We start from the raw sequence: 17,226 nt of genomic DNA, 5'->3' as shown, positions 1-17,226 counted from the left end.
AAGTTTTTTTTTTTTTTTTTTATGTATTTAAAGCACCAAGGAAATCTGACATTGTTAAACAAATTTTTATTTTATTTTAAAGCACACACATTCTCTTTTAAATGATTTCTTCTACCTGAAGAGGTTCTCTTTATGAAATTTTTACACAAGCCACAAATAGTAGTGGGAAAGTTTTGTGTGGAAAGTCTCCCAGTGTCTCCGAATCCCTGGACTGAGCGCCTGTGAAACGCATTCAGTCTAGATCTGCTCTGAGTCCTGCTTCTGGCACCGAGAGGAGATCGTTTTCTCAGACATGCGAGTGAGAAGCTCAAACAAATCCTCTGATTTTTTGGATGGCGTGCCGAGTGAAGCCGTGTGAAGTGGATGAGCAGTGTATTGTGGTGTGGTGTGTGTAAAACGCTACCAGAGCGACACACTCGGGTTTGTTTTCAGCAACTGCTGGCTCTTTCCCAAGTCCACTTTTATCTCGGAGATCCCAGAAGCTTTGAAGGCGTTCAGGTGCGCTCTGTGTGCCAGGACATTCTTCCTCCACATGTGGCGTCCACTCCTAGTAAACGCTTTAGGACAAATCACTTAAGATTACATTAAAGGGTTAGTTCACACAAAAATGTAAATTCTGTCAGTAATTACTCTCCCTCATGTTGTTCAGCCTATGGAGGAGTGAGACGGCTCTCAGATTTAATCACAAATATCTTCGTGTCCCGAAGATGAACGAAACAACATGAGGGAGAGTAATTACTGACAGAATTGACATTTTTGGGTGAACTAACCCTTTAACACCACTTGTTCTGTTATGGGTTGTGCGGTATTATGCGGTATTCTCGCTGTACCATTATGTACTGTTTATGAGGAGATTTTACAGATTAGACTTTATGACAGAAACATTGATAAAATGCCACATTAGTGAACATTAGTTAATGCGTCAACTAACAAAAAGCAATACATTTGTTACAGCATTTATTCATCTTTGTTAATTGTTCATTGTAAGTAACCTGTTCCTGGTAATCTTGACTCAGAATTAGTAGCTTCTCTGATGATGAGGGCGGGGCTATAACCTGTCACTCACATGAGATCAGCCAATAGCAAACCACAACCATCCAATCAATTCCCCACAGACACACTCAAGCCCCGCCCACATGTGTGCTTGATCCGGAAGCGTTTTACTCATACGACACAATAGAGGAGAAAAGACCAGCACAACTTCTGTTTCATGACGACTTTAAGTTTCAACAACTCTTTCCGCCTTTATTTTTTGTTTTAAATTCCCCTGAAAATTTGAGTTAGAATAGTTTGCAAGAGCGTGATTATAAACACAGCGATGCTGTGAAAGCAACTTTACCTGTTCGCCGTGACGACGTTTAATGTCTGACAACCTATCGTCCCATTTAGACACTTGTTAGAAAGTAAAAAAACTTTAAAACCTTTAAAATATCACAAGGTGGCATTACTGATGTATTTATAGAATAAAACGTGAATAAAATATCTTGAGCTTGTTCACCACAGACCTCATTTCAGGCATTTAACCGGAAAAAACATTGACTTCAGGAAGTGCTAAACTGCAACTCGTTTAGGAGTTTTGGCCTATGAAAAATACATAATCCCTGTATTACTGTTGCTCATGTTTTATGATTCTAGACATTCCTAAACTCGTGTGTGTGTGTTGTTGAGGAGTGTGTGCTGATACTTTACTAAATGATCAGATGCTCCAGGTGAAAAAAGCCCAACAACAACATATAATAATCCAGTGTTGTCTAGGTATTGATATGTACTTTTACCAAGTATAAATGGTTTTAATAAATCCATCAGCCTTCCATTGTACAGTCATCATGACCATGTTTGTCCTAACGCTGGTGGACGATGATGGTGATTTGCTAGTTTTAGTTGGATGGCTGTTTCAGAAACTCTCCATTTATGTGTCACATTAATGTTAGATAGATAAGTGGCTGGAGTTAAAGCCGTCACATGTGTTCACAAGACTGCTTTGGTACTTTATCCTTTTCAACAAGCCCGTTAAATGTGTGTTGTAGGTTTGCCACGGTGAAGTATGACCACGCCACAGCAAACATCAAGAACCAGTTCATGCATCTGACCAACTACAGTGTCAACAAAAAGAGCAGCGACTACGTCAGGTGAGCAAGCAGAGAGAGCACGTCTAGTGGCGTCGCGTGCATATTCATATTTCCAGACTCTACTGTTAAGTGCAGCATCTGTGTGCCAACAGTTCTGCTGGTGTTTTAATGACAGAAAAACAGAGTTATGTTATGTAAATGTATTGTAAAGGGTGCTGACTGCTACCCCTGTCTATTTTACACATTCATGTAGATTGTACACTATAAAAGTTGTTAAAGGGGTCATGACATGGGTTTTTTTATTTTATTATTATGTTCCCTTAGGTGCAATTATAGTATTACTATAGTTTTTTTTTACAAAAAACTTTTAAAATATAGTGATTTATGACCTTTTCCCACCCTGTTTCTCATCCTCTGATTCAAACAGTCTGTTTTGGGGGTGTTTCCCCTTTAAGAGTTCAGTGCTAACCCCCACTGTTGTGATTGGCTAACGTCAGTGCCTACGCATCAATTATTAACGCCCCCAGCCAGAACCTGTGCGGATTCAGCGTATTTAAAAAGTAGTTTACAGATTTAAATACATTACTTACAGTTTGCGTCGTCGTCGTTGAGCCCAGAATAGTCGGCACGGACTTATCTTTGAGCAACAGTTTTCTGGCAAAGCCAGCATCATTTCGGGATTTGTTCTCTACCACTGGCGTGACTGGGACAAATAAAGTGCATCCATTTTTCCCTGTCGTCTGGATCTTTCGCAGCGTATTCAAAGATGTTGTTTGTCCACAGCCAGGAACAGCACATCTGCGTGGCATCGTAATATCCATGTACACAGACCCACTCGCTGTCCGTCGACTGAACACTTGTGAGGCGCGCGGGCGCGACAATGATACGAAATGAGCGTAGTTGTCTTGCGCTTAAAGCGTAGTTGTCTTTTGCCGGAGGCGGTCATATGCAAACGCTGGTACGTCACTTCGTACCGTGACGTCACTTCTTACCATGGATCCAGAACGAGCTGTATTTAGAGCTTGATTAAATAAATGATTCGTTTATAATGGGGAGGACGTCTTAAGCTATGAAACTTGCAGGACGTTTTAATGGTACAAAGACCTCTTATATACCAAAAGATCAAGGCAAATTTGGTTTCTCATGTCATGACCCCTTTAAGTTGTTCAATAAGTGTTTTGGATTATATCTCTTTTAAATTTAACCAAATTGAACAAGCAGCAAAAATCTGTTTTGTTTTTCCTCAATTAAATAGATTCATATTTCAAATATTCTATTTGATTCAACAGCCCCCAAAAATAATTAATTAATAATACAATAATTAATTAATACACTACTGGTCAAAAGTTTGACATTTTTAGGACTTTTTAAAAAGTCTCTTTTGCTCCTCAAGGCTGCAATTATTTGATCAAAAATACAGTAAAAAAAGTGAAATATCATTTTTACAATTTAAACTGCTGTTTTCTGTGTGAATATATAGTAAAGTGTAATTTATTCTTGTGATCAAAGCTGAATTTTCAGCATCATTACTCCAGTCTTCAGTGTCACATGATCCTCTAGAAATCAGTATAATATGCTGTTAAAAAATAAAACATTAAAACAATCTTAATTAGACCCAACTTTTGGCCGGTAATGTACAGAGAGTTCAAGATAAACTAGCCAAACTATCACTATCAGCCAATTAAACTATCAGTTCCTGAATTTGAATTTAAATGCAAGTAGAATTCAATGCTGGCTTGACAAAGCATCGTTTTAAAAAATTTGATTTAAGTTTAAAAAGCATTTTAAAGTATGAATGGAATTGAAATGTCACCTATATGAATGGGAAAAAATGGATATATTGAAATATTCAACATGTTTTCTGCCCATGTAATCATAAATCATCAAAATATATATTTTTGCACTATTAATGGAGTTTTTATTTTCAGTTAATATTTTTAATAATTAATATTTTAAAAGTGTTGATCAGCAGATCATTATTGCGATCCTAGACACATTTGAGCGTGTTTAAACCTACTGAACACCAAAATCAATGTGAGAAAAGTCTTTCCATCTACATGTGCGTAAGGTTATGATACAATAATCCTTAATGCCCCATGACAGCCTCATGCCATAAAGCATCATGCATGTACAGTAAAGAGAACCGATCTAAGCTGTCAGAAATAAGTTAAATAATCACTTAAACGGCTCAGGAATGTGATTTCAAATACAAGCTAATCCCTGTGTTTGCTAATCATGTCAACATTGTTACGTTGTGCTCATTTCTCACTAGTGTTTTTGTAGTGCTGACAGTCAGGGTTTCTCCTCCTTTCAGCTGCGATGACCCTGAAGTAGAGGATTATGGGAACAAATGGAGCATGAGCGCAATGCTGAGGTATTTGAGACAAGAAGGCAAAGACACCACATGTGAGTATATCTAAGATGCACGTTTAACACATCTGACATTCAGAAGCACTAATCTAGTCATTCATGTGGAGACTGACACGCTTGTTCCTCCTCACAAGCATATCGCTGGATTTATGATATGGTGTGTCATAAGTCATGGATTTATGACTTGCATTATGGTGGATTTCATTTTTGAGATGATTCACTTTTGAAATTTTATTTTGTCAGATATTTTTTGAATAAAGCGTTTTTGTCAAAAAAGTTTAATTTTATTTAACAACTCATTTGCTATTAAATAATTATATCATAAGTAAACAAATCCACCAATTTAGACAAAAAAAACATAAAAATCCATACAATTTAAACACTTAGGCCCCGATTTTTAACGATCTGAAACGCAAGTATCAAACGCGAAACGCAAGTAACTTTGTGGGCGGATCCCAGATCTAAAATGTGCAAATCTACGCAAATCTAAAATGTGTTGTTCTGAAGTAGCTTCATTATTCATAGGTGTGGTTTGGGCGTAACGTGAAATAAACCAATCAGAGCGTCCTCTCACATTCCCTTTAAGAGCCGGCGCGCTTGTTCCTCGGTGGATCGCTATTATAACGGCGGATTGCTATTATAACGGCGGGTTTGCCGGCGCACGCCAGGAGCGGTTCACAGCCGAGGAGACCGACGCTCTCGTCAGGGCCGTAAAACACAGAGAAGTGACATTGGGGATGATGGAAGAAACCACACAAATTATCTTCGGTTAAACAGGCGTATAATAATTTGGGTAAATGTGTAATCTAGATTTATGCCTATTTTTTTCACATCTTCACGGACACAACAATGATTTCCCTCGTGTGTTAATATTTTTCCTTGCAATAATGTATGATTTGCAAAAATGAAAACTGCTGCGTCCGTTTAGATTAGAGAATCAAAGTGTGTGTGTGTGTTGTTCACACGCTACATAATGGCCAAGCACGCGTCCTTAAAATAGCATATGACTAACACGCAACGCGCCACTTTAGACTGGGTTTCTCCTGGTCAGTGGCGGAGTTATTTTCTGAAACTGCAGAATATCACCAGAGAACGTTTGCGCCGTAACACGCTCCTCTTTTCGCTGAACCGCAAGTTCATTCACTAATTTACTGATGTGCGTCTGTGGAGGGAAAAGTCCGCTGTGCGCGGGTGCAGAATAGGAATGATACATGCGTCGTGTACAAAGTCAATTGCGCTGGGTGCAAGATAGGGCCCTTAGTCTTCTGTTTGAATTCTACTTAGGGAACATGAAGATGGAAAAATGCAGAGATCTTTTCATTCAGTCAAAAAAGTTTTGCCTTCTGAGAAACTTTGCATTTGCTTTTTACAATGTTGCATCCTCTCACAAAATTTTGTAAGCGAATCCAAAACTGGTGATGGTTATAATGAGATGGGAGGAAAAATATTTTCATTCTTTCAAATAAAAGTTTTATGTTCCTCTGAGAGACATTGTGTTTGCTTTCAGAACGTTCTGCATTCTCTCTTTTCTGGAACAATGCAAAAGTTTTGCTTTCCCTTGAGAAACTTTACGTTTACTTACAAAACTAGTGATGGAAAATAATATGAGAGGAATCTTTTTTGATGCTTTTGTGAGTGGTCATGATATAGAGAATATATAAATGCTTAAATAAGCTGATGCTTGTCTGTGTGTGTCAGTGCTCATGGGTCAGATCGAGGATCTGATAGTTAAAGCCGTTCTGAGTGCTGAGATCCACATCGCCACAGCCTGCAAGATGTTCGTCCCTCATCGGTGCAACTGCTTCGGTAAGACGCCTCATATAATGAGCTAATCAACATTTTAGAAGTTATGGCATGCAGATAGCCAATATGATGGCTTATATTATACATCAATGTTGTTTTTGCTGTTTTTTTACAAAAAATCTGGCATAAAAACACTCTGGTAACTGGTTGGTACTTTTGAAACAAGGTTTTAAATCCCACAGATCAGCGTTATTATTTTACTGTGTGATCATTGTAAACCACAGTGTATAAAGCATCCCGTAACAATCTCTGCTGTGTGCTTGAGCAGAAGAACGCAGACTTGACTGTATGACGGACTGTATTTGGAGGTGAAATGCAGTCCAAATGTTTCTCATGCTGAACGATTATGGGGTGTTAAAATCTGCATGAGGTCAAACGCATGATCCTCCAGAGTAATCACTGACACATTCAATTCATCACTTCTCTGATTAATGTTGACTAGTGCAAAGTGCCCGTGCAAAATCAGTTTTTGTGTGTGTTTTTTAGTAATTGTTGGTTTGGTATGTTTGAGTTGCTGAATATCCTAGGCTACTATTACACAGTAGCCTAAACTCTGAGAAAACGATAACATTAAAGGTATAATATGTAAGATTTTTGCATTAAAACATTCCAAAATCACAAGGCCAGTGTTAATTACTTACAATATCCCAAATGTTTCCAACTATTTTTAAATCGTGAGAAAATTGCGATTTTAACCGAGGAAGCGGGGCGTGTGAGCAGGGGTGAGCTGGAGTCGCCAGTCAATGGCATCATATCCGCGTTACCCTCGGTTTCCACTCGTACTGCGCGTTGTAGTTGTAGCGTCTATCAAGCAACAAACGTTAGCTTGTTTCGTGCAGTCGTTATGGAACCCGTTATTCTTTACCGATTGCTTCTGGTTCTGTCGACAATGACAAGTCCCATAAACATACGTGTCAACCAAACGACCCAAGAAGAATTTGGGACAAGCAGAGAAATAAAACCAGGATCAACATCGGTGTGACATTTTCTAAATGAAGAGAACTCTGTGACAAACTTTTAGATAGTTATGTGGAGTGTATAATCCTAAATCACATAGAAGTTGCAATTCAGCATGCTTAATTTTATATTTTCCAAATGTAGTATTCGGTAATAGTTATGTTTATGTAAGGAAAGTATTATTGCTTTAGGCTTGTGTTTAGTTTATTGACATTGTTTATCACGTCTGGTGTTTATAGCCATGTAAATAAATATAGCATGTGTTATACATAAAGATTAATCCGTCTTTTGGCAAATGATGCAACAATTGTTTAGAACCTGTAAAACTGTGCAGTATTATCAAAACAATGAATTCGACAAATACTATGATAACTAATTTAGTATTAAACCTTACTTTTATTGCGGTTAATTCATTTTAATGAAATAAAAGATTGATTTACATCCACGGTGGAGTTAAAAACGACAGTTCCCATCATTCCACGCTCCTTCACATCGTCATCAAACTACGCTTTGGTTGTTTGGAATGTAGCGCCCTCTAGCGGCAGAAAATCTTGCATATTGTACCTTTAAGCACACCAGAATAAAATATAATATTCAGAATTAAACCGCGTAGCTGACTTAGAGATTCAGTTAACATCCACAAGTGAATAAGCGTGACGATTCAGGGGAGGTTCAGACCTTGGCTGGAGCTTGGCTACTCTACGCTGGAGCAAACAGTTTGGGAATAAGCTACTACAAATGATGACCGTGAATAAAATATAATATTCAGAAGTAAACAGTGTAGCTGACTTGATGTTTAGCTGACAGAGTGTTTATGTCAGAATGTTTATTTTTAAACCACAACCTTCTAAGTGCTTCTTTTACCGATTTATTTAACCTTATTTATTAATCCTTGTAAATGATAGTTAATTCAAATAAATACTGTTCATTGTAAGTTCAGGTCTATTAAATAATATTAACAGATACAACTTTTGATTTTAAGAATGTATTAGTAAATGTTGAAATTAACTTTAACTAAGATTAATAAGTGTTTTAGAAGTATTAGTCCTTGTTAATTCCTGTTAACTAATTTAGTTAACGAATGTTAAAGTCTGTTTTTAACCCTGTGGTGAAATCCAGCTTTTAATGTTGTTTATGTGTCTATGTGGTGTTTTTAATCTGCTTTAAGACAAAGCATGTGTAAGTTCATAAGTGGACAGCATTGCTGAGTATTTTCTGCTTAAAACTGCAGTGAACCAAAGACAGTCTCAAAAACACGGTTTGAAATCGCTGGTGTTTCTGACGTCACACACTACCTTGTAACCAATCAGATCAACGTGTGATCGTCAACCAGTGGATCTCTGAGCCGAGTGAGTGAGTGGAGGCGGGGCTCATTTGCATATTTATAGGACCGTGCATATTAAATCAGGCAAGGGTGTCGAGTTACATTCAAGATATTTTAAGGCCCAAATAATTTTTTTCCAAGGAGAAAACTTTAAATATGTAATTTTGGTGATCAAGGATGAGTTTTAAGGGATACAATTATTGATTACAGGGGGACAGCAACTATCGATTAGCTATTAGTTATTGAGTTAAAAAAAAAGATGTGGCTTCTCCTCATGTGCCAGATCACCCTCACAAACCTGAACACAAATGAGTGTTATGTAAAGTAACAAAACAAAGCAAGACATTCACTTCTGTCAGAAGCCCTGGTTGTAGGTCAGATTGTCTTATTTAAAAGATTGAAGAAGCGGTGACTTTTTCACTCTTTATGGCGTATCTTTATTCGTTCCAGTATTTCCAGAGAAGGGCAGTGTCTGTGAACGGTTGTAAATGCTAGGATCGGTGTGGACTTAACTTGAATTAACACTCTCAGTTTTATATCTTTCTGTTGGCTGCAGTGTTGTCATTCCTCTGTAACGTGTCTGTAGACATAATATTTCCTGGTTTAATCTCTGATAACAGCGCAGGTGCATTGCTCCGCTATCGGACGATCACCTGCATGAAAAGAATATCTTTACCCAGTGTATGCCCTCATCTTTGGTGCATGATGGGATACTGGAGGAGGGCAGGGGTTCACTTCACTGTGTCACATGACTGAACATGAGCCGCCCATGCAGGTGCATCAGTGGAATGTGATGGAAACAGTGTGAAATTAATAAAGTGGCCTGTTTAATATGATAAAATCACTTTTTACATCAGGGTCGTCCAGTCCTGATGAAATGCACCTGCACCAGCTGATCTTAGGGATCTTCCGGCCAGGTGTTTTGGAGCTAAACTCTATTGTTGGAGCTAAATTATTGTGAAGAGCAACTTACACAACCTTCTGGTGCGAGATGCGTAAAAATCAATCCAAACCCATAGCCAATCAGAACAGCGTGTGGGCGGAGTCTCAAAACCCATAGCCAATCAGAACAGCGTGTGGGCGGAGTCTCAAAGCCCACAGCCAATCAGAACAGCGTGTGGGCGGAGTCTCTAAACCCACAGCTAATCAGAACAGTGTGTGGGCGGAGTCTCACGGCGAGTGCACGGCACCAGAGAGTAATCCTGACGGCAATCGCAAGAAAATGGAGATGTACATAATCATATTCACAAATATTACACCATTTAAACATTATTAAAAATACATAGGCTACTGAGTTACTAAAACAATCTTTGTCAAAATAATACACTTGTTTGTTCACAGTTTGAATGTTCTTGTTTCCATTTGTTTAATTTCAAGATCTGGGGTGAATTATCCATTGTTGCTTTTACAGATACAAAGCTGGAGCACTGAATGATATTCAAAGTCACATGACACGCTTTTAAAGCACATAAACAGTGCCTGAGATTATCATTGCCACACTTTGTGTTTGTTGTTCCAGCGCGACATTGCAGAAAAATAGAAACCGTTTCTAAAATATAATCGTTGTGTGTCGCCGTCGCGGCTGGACTCTGACTCTTATCGCACGTCGTGGCGTCGCGTGTAGTTAGGACACGGTGTAAACGTATGCATATTATGAATATGGTATATTGAAATAATGTTAGTAATGCACTGACACAAATTTCTTTACCAAAACACAAAAAACTGAAATAAGTTTAAATTAGTTCTAAACTGGAGCTGAAAATAATGTATATTTAATAATCAATAAAATATTGAAATGTATTTAATAATCGGCACTCAAATAAAAACGTAATAAATAAAAGATAAAGATAAATAAAGATTGTATCAATTACACCAAAGTAGGTGGCGACAAGTGACTGTTAAAAATTGTTTTATTTGTGTGCGTCTCAATCACATCTGAGAGCACTGATCAGAGAGTCGGCCATTTTAAGGCCATTATCAATCGCAAAATCCGTCCAGTTCACGGAAACGTTCGCAATCCCACAATGCACTGTGAAATCCAGGCAGCATCGACGCTCACTATTTCCCACAGCGGACGTTCTGAAGGGTTTAGATTTAGAAAAACAGCATAAACATGCATTGCTAGACAGGTACTCAACATAATCTTGCTAAAATGAATAATTAATTCACAGCTGAAATGTTGCAGGTATACGTAACAATAAAGTATTTGAATATACAATAATTTCCTGAATTGCATGCCATAATAAATATATATATATATATATTGTAGGATATCAGATGTTAAATACCCAAAGTTCGTCAGAGTTGTAGAAACTTGATGGCGTGTCTGATTAAAACACGGGACAAATACCAGTCCTTTGCTCTCTTTTATTTTCAGTTCAAGATGATTAAGTTTTGGGTAATTCACATGGCATAAAGTTCATGGATTGCAGATTCACACGTTGTAAATAGACAGATGCCAACAGATGGACAGGATGGATTGGATGTACAAGATGGTTTTAAGTCACTACAAACGATACAATAAAGGAAATCAAACTCATAATTCATCAAACATAACATGTATATACTCAAACCAAACAATTGAAATAAATAAATTCAAACAATACAATTGGCAAAACAAACTTACTTAACGCATCTTAAGGAAAGGACTCAAAGGACATGGTTGGGTCTCCAAACACCCACACCTCACCAATGCAAAAGAAACAAAGGAAGGAAGTGAGGCCTACTTATAGACCTTAACCAGGGGGTGTATGGGTAATGTAGTGTACTCAATTTAGTAGTGTAGTCTACTTGGGATTGTGGGATATGTAGTACATATGTATATGGGGAAATAAAGAAAGAAATAAAATTAAAGAAAAGGGCCAAATTCACAACAGCCGCCCCCAAATACAGTGATGTATTTGCTATTACTCATCTATTTCAGGTAATGGAATCAACTTAGCAACTGGACGTACATACGTTTTTCCATTAATAACGATCTCAGCTACTCTGACACGCCCATCCTGACTAGGTAGGAGACGTACTACCCTGCCAATGGGCCATGATGCTCTTGGAAGTTGAGAATCAACTACTAACACGACAGCAGAGTCATTTAGATTAGGCTGTTCTCGATTCCATTTTTGACGGAGCTGCTGACCTGGTAAATAATATCGGATAAAGGAGGTCCAAAACTGGTCAACGAGGACCTGGCTGTGGCGCCAAGATCTGCGGCCAAGAAGCTTAGTGTTGGCATAAATCACCTGAGGTAGAGAAGAATCTCGCCGCCCCATGAGGAGAAGATTTGGAGTGATGGGGTCAAGGTCTAAAATGTTTGAAGAGGCGTAACCAAGTGGCTTCGAGTTTAACACTCCTTCAACTTCTGTCAAAACGGTCCGTAGGACTTCCTCTGATACGGTTTGACTGCCAAGTACCACTCGCAAAGCTGTTTTAACTGAACGGACCTCTCTTTCCCATGACCCCCCAAAATGAGGGGCTTGTGGTGGATTAAACTTGAATTTAATCTGCTGATTTTCCAACTTGACTTGTAACTCAGTGGTAAGGTTCTGGAAAGCTTCTTTTAATTCTCTTGCTGCTCCACGGAAATTACTTCCTTGATCACAAATAATCTCATATGGCTTACCTCTCCTGGATATAAAGCGGCGTAGGGCCATTAGAAAGCTGTCCACATCTAAACTGCTCAACAAATCAAGATGCAGACATCGAGTTGTCTGGCACTTAAACGGAATGCCCCATCTCTTCTCCGTTCTACGGCCAATACTGACATGGAAGGGACCAAAACAGTCCATTCCTGTGGACCAAAAGGGAGGTTTAAACAACCGGAGCTTGGAAAGTGGAAGATCAGACATTTGAGGGATAGATGGTTTAGCTCTCCACTTCCTACATTGTAAACAAGACCACTGATGTTTTTTTACGGCTTGTCTCCCTCCAATTATCCAGTAATTGCGCCGAAGTTCTGAGAAAACTCTCTCTGGACCAGGGTGGAAAAGTTTCTCGTCGCAGTCCTTGATAATTAAATGGGATAATGGATGTTTGGGGTCGAGGACGATTGGGTGAACCATTCCAGGTTCCATATCCTCGACACGTCTGAGCTTACCACCCACTACAATAAGTCCTGTTTCTTCATTGAATTCAGGAGAAAGTGTAAGGAGGCAACTCTGAGGTTCAATGGGCTTTCCTTCCTTTAAACACTGGTACTCAGAGGGAAAACTTTGTTGCTGGGACTGTCTCAAAAGAAGGTTTTGAACTGAAGAGGCGTCACAGGGGTCCTCCCCATGTCGTCGCAGTAACTCATTTGTTGCAAACTGTAGCTCTGACCATGATTTGAAACAGGAAGGATCTGGGAGTACAAAATCATCCAATTGTGTTAAGCCACAAAAGAGTGGTTTGCGGAGCTCAGGATCTGGACTAGCAGATCTGGATACTAGATTTTTGGGCCATTCATGTGGAGGAAATTTCAGAAACATTGGACCTTGCTCAGGATCTGGACTAGCAGGCTTCACTGGAGGCTTCGGGAATTCGGCTGCAGGCTTCACTGGAGGTTTTGGAAGTTCGGCTGCAGGCTTCGGGAATTCGGCTACAGGCTTCACTGGAGGCTTTGGGAATTCGGCTGCAGGCTTCACTGGAGGCTTCGGGGGTTGGGCTGCAGGCTTCACCGGAGGTGTCGGAGGTTCAGCTGCAGGTAAGGAAGGGCCCAGTTGTGGACCAGGAAGAAGTTGACTGTTAAGTGACACACCTTTATATTGATAGGAGCAATTGAAGACTATTCTTTTTTTCCCGTTATGCTCCACCATATGATGAGGAATATACCATGATTCATTAGATGAGTCATGAGAAAGTTCCACTTTGGAAACATAACCGGACTCCTCCAGCTTAGCAATTTCTTGGTCATACACAGCAGCATTTTTAGGATCTCTTTGGAGGCGTCGCTCAATACATCTGAGGGAAGACATAACTGCATTTGGTGAGGCTCGTAACCTCATGGCGGAGGCAGCACGCAATAACGGGGTGGCATATCTTTGCACACCATCCACATCAATTCTTTTAGACTTGGAGGCCAACAAGTCCATAGCTTCTTGGTCCTGCTTGGACCTAGTAATGACTTTCTCATTTCTGAAAGGAAGGATGTCTACTTTCCATAATTTCTCCACATCATGGCGAAGTTCTTCTAGTGGATTAGCTATGGTAAAGAGACACTGCATCTCATCTTTGTTAGGAATCGGTATTGGGCCTTGAAGTACCCAGCCTAACCTGGTCTGAATTGCAGCTGGGGATTTAGGAGGCCCAAAATGCACCTGATCAACTGGATTTATCAGGTGTGGGTAGTCTGCACCAATAAGAATAAGTGGTTGGACATTAGCAAAGGCTGGAAGGGGTAAGTCTCGAAGATGTCTGAAACGTCTCTGCAAGATCTCAACAGGGTAAGTCTGTTCTGCCAGCCCCAATCTTGCAGCAGAAAAGGCATTGGAAATGGAATACTTCTTTTCTGGATTGGCCATGGAGGATATTTCAAAGGTTACAGAAGAGCCTTCAAGTGCAAGAGTATCTTGACGTACAGTTCTAACAATTAGAGACTCAGTTACCCCATTGAGGCCCAAATAATCAGATGCTTGAGGTAGCAACATGGTACGTTCTGATCCATCATCCAGGATGGCATAGGTTTGCAAGGATCTTCCTTTATAATGGAGAAGTACTTCAACAACTTTAAGCAGTACCTTGCCAGAACCTCCAAGGCGACTAAGATAGAATGTACCGTTATCCTGGTCACGGCAATTAACTCCATGAAGGATACCCAGATGTCTCCCTTTGCACTGTGGACAAGGTTTTTTCAGGTCACAGTTGACAGCTAGATGGTTGAGCCCGCATCTCCAACATCTTTTGTTCTCTCTAATCCATGCATCCTTCCTGGTGTCTTCTAAAGATTTAAAAGAGGGACACAGGCCAATAAAGTGATCTCTACTGGAGCAAAATGCACATGAATACTTGGAACTCCATTCTCCATCTCTCAAATTCTGGGGTTGCTTATTTGTGGATCTTGGGACAACAGAATTTCCATTGACTCCGTACAAGACAGTTCGATTGTTAACGTAGGACTTTGGTTGAGGTCTACTCAGGAGTGGTTTTGGAAAGTCACTAACCTGGTCAGCCATTGATTGACACTCAGCCTCTTCTTGGAGCCAGGCGGAAAAGTTAATCAGGTTGTAGCTTTGACCCTTTAGGATCGTACGGGCATAACGGGCAAAGTTGGTCACATGCTCTGTGGGCAGTTTACTGAGTAGTTGCTGTACATGAGAAGCACAGGATAATTCGGACTTAACTTGGTCTTGGCCCGAAGATTGGAGCATGCCAACCAAAGCTCGAACCTTTAGTGCGAAGCTGCTAAATGCTCTGCGGTCACCTGGTCTCACCTTGGGGAGAGCTAGAATGGCTTTGATTTCTCTCAAAACTAATTGGTGAGGTTGCCCATATTTCTGCTGTAATGCCAGAAGAGCCGTACTGTAAGGCCTAGGATCGTTAGCATAAGCTAAAGCTAGGTCACGAGCTGGCGAAAATTTTAAATGATCCAGCAAGATATGGAATTTGTAATGTTCTGGCTCATGGAGTGGCAACAAATTTGTCAAAGCTAACTGCAACATTGCAAATTCTTGGGGGTCATCATTCACCAAGAAAGGAAAGGAAGGTCCCTGAACACGAGAAGTAGGATAGGAAGGAACAGGATATGAAGCATAATATGGCTGGGAATGTGGATAAGGATGAAGAAATGGAATTGCAGTTGTTTGATTAGTGGGAACAATTGGTTGAATGTACGGGGCAGGATGTTGTACAACAGGATTCCCTACATGACCTACAGACTGTGATTGAATATGAGGACCTACATTAGCTGAGGATACATGAGGAATCGCCAAGCTAGAAGATGGTCCTAATGGCTGTGAATACTGGGAAACAGCATACCGAGGCTGAGGTGGTAATTGTGCTGATGTTACTTGTGAGGATAACTGAGTATGAGCTATGTAAGGGGAAAAGGGACTACATGGTAAACCAGGCTGTGGTGAACCAGGTGGTTGTACCAACACTGGTGATGTTTGCACTTGAAGGGAATGACTATTAGAAGGCTCAAGAGCCAATGGAACAATAGAAGGTTGTAACATACTACTTGATTGTAGTTGTGGTGTTATCTCCTGTGTGTGCATATGTTGGGGTGGACTACGTAACAGTGAGGAAGGAGGAAGAGGCAACGAACTAGGCCTACTCAATGGAAGCAATGAAGGAACAGTAGAGGAATTACATTTCTCACAGGTTGATCTCTGTTCAGCTTTCTTAATACATGCACACAATTCTTGGACAATAGATGCTTTAGCAAAGGCATTTTCATCATCATCAGAAGCCTCATCAAAAGACTCAGAAAATTCAGAATGTTTAGAAGAAACAACTAACTGTGACATTCTAGACATCATCTCACCAAGCATATCCTTAAGTCCAAGTATTTCTTGTTTAACATCCATATCGAGTAAATCATGTTGAGACTGTTCACGATGAGCAGATGAGCATGGTGCAGATCTTGAAGATGGATTTTCATACTGGGTTTGGTGATGATCAGTTTGGTGATGATGAACTAGTGTTGGTGAGAAAGGGTGAGAAGGAGCACGTTCTCTCACCATACAATCAGCAAAACGAGCAGGGGGTCTTCTCCTTCTTAGGCTGCGTCGGATTGCAGGTCTTGCATGGTAATCCATTCCACCAAATTTCTACCTCCGGCTCGAAGGACCATTTGTAGGATATCAGATGTTAAATACCCAAAGTTCGTCAGAGTTGTAGAAACTTGATGGCGTGTCTGATTAAAACACGGGACAAATACCAGTCCTTTGCTCTCTTTTATTTTCAGTTCAAGATGATTAAGTTTTGGGTAATTCACATGGCATAAAGTTCATGGATTGCAGATTCACACGTTGTAAATAGACAGATGCCAACAGATGGACAGGATGGATTGGATGTACAAGATGGTTTTAAGTCACTACAAACGATACAATAAAGGAAATCAAACTCATAATTCATCAAACATAACATGTATATACTCAAACCAAACAATTGAAATAAATAAATTCAAACAATACAATTGGCAAAACAAACTTACTTAACGCATCTTAAGGAAAGGACTCAAAGGACATGGTTGGGTCTCCAAACACCCACACCTCACCAATGCAAAAGAAACAAAGGAAGGAAGTGAGGCCTACTTATAGACCTTAACCAGGGGGTGTATGGGTAATGTAGTGTACTCAATTTAGTAGTGTAGTCTACTTGGGATTGTGGGATATGTAGTACATATGTATATGGGGAAATAAAGAAAGAAATAAAATTAAAGAAAAGGGCCAAATTCACAACATATATATATATATATATATATATATATATATATATATATATATATATATATATATATATATATATTTGAGTTGAATATATGAATTGCACATAATGAAGGGTTTTATATCAACTTTTTAATGACACCTACTCCAAATCATTGTTGAAATATAAACATTTAAAAGGTTGCCAAATTATTCAAAATACAATAAATAAGACATAAGATAAATAATGATGAATATGTAATATAGTGCATATATTTATCAAAACAAAGAAGAAAAGATGAGAGGTTTACGTGAGGCGCTACAGCGATCTGTCACCACACATTAAAGAGACACAAAAACATTT

At 39.5% G+C, this 17,226-nt stretch overlaps 1 protein-coding gene across 3 annotated transcripts in view; it reads left to right on the top strand.

Moving 5' to 3' along the window:
* Positions 1-17,226, top strand: part of ttll5 (tubulin tyrosine ligase-like family, member 5) — a 169,311-nt gene that overhangs the window by 15,993 nt on the left and 136,092 nt on the right. For all 3 annotated transcript variants that reach the window (XR_013800000.1, XM_079633051.1, XM_079633052.1), the window contains exons 10-12: positions 2,028-2,129; positions 4,384-4,475; positions 6,138-6,245. Coding sequence is in view for 2 of the 3 variants with exons in the window: in XM_079633051.1 (XP_079489177.1) it covers positions 2,028-2,129; positions 4,384-4,475; positions 6,138-6,245 (302 nt within the window). In the remaining variant the exon portion in view is untranslated. The remainder of the gene's footprint in view (positions 1-2,027; positions 2,130-4,383; positions 4,476-6,137; positions 6,246-17,226) is intronic.

This window comes from Phoxinus phoxinus, assembly GCF_949152265.1.
Source record: "Phoxinus phoxinus genome assembly, chromosome: 13".
NCBI classification, from domain to species: Eukaryota; Metazoa; Chordata; class Actinopteri; order Cypriniformes; family Leuciscidae; genus Phoxinus; species Phoxinus phoxinus.
The sequence above is the reverse complement of the archived record's forward strand: the minus strand, read 5'-3'. Positions and strand labels throughout refer to the sequence as shown.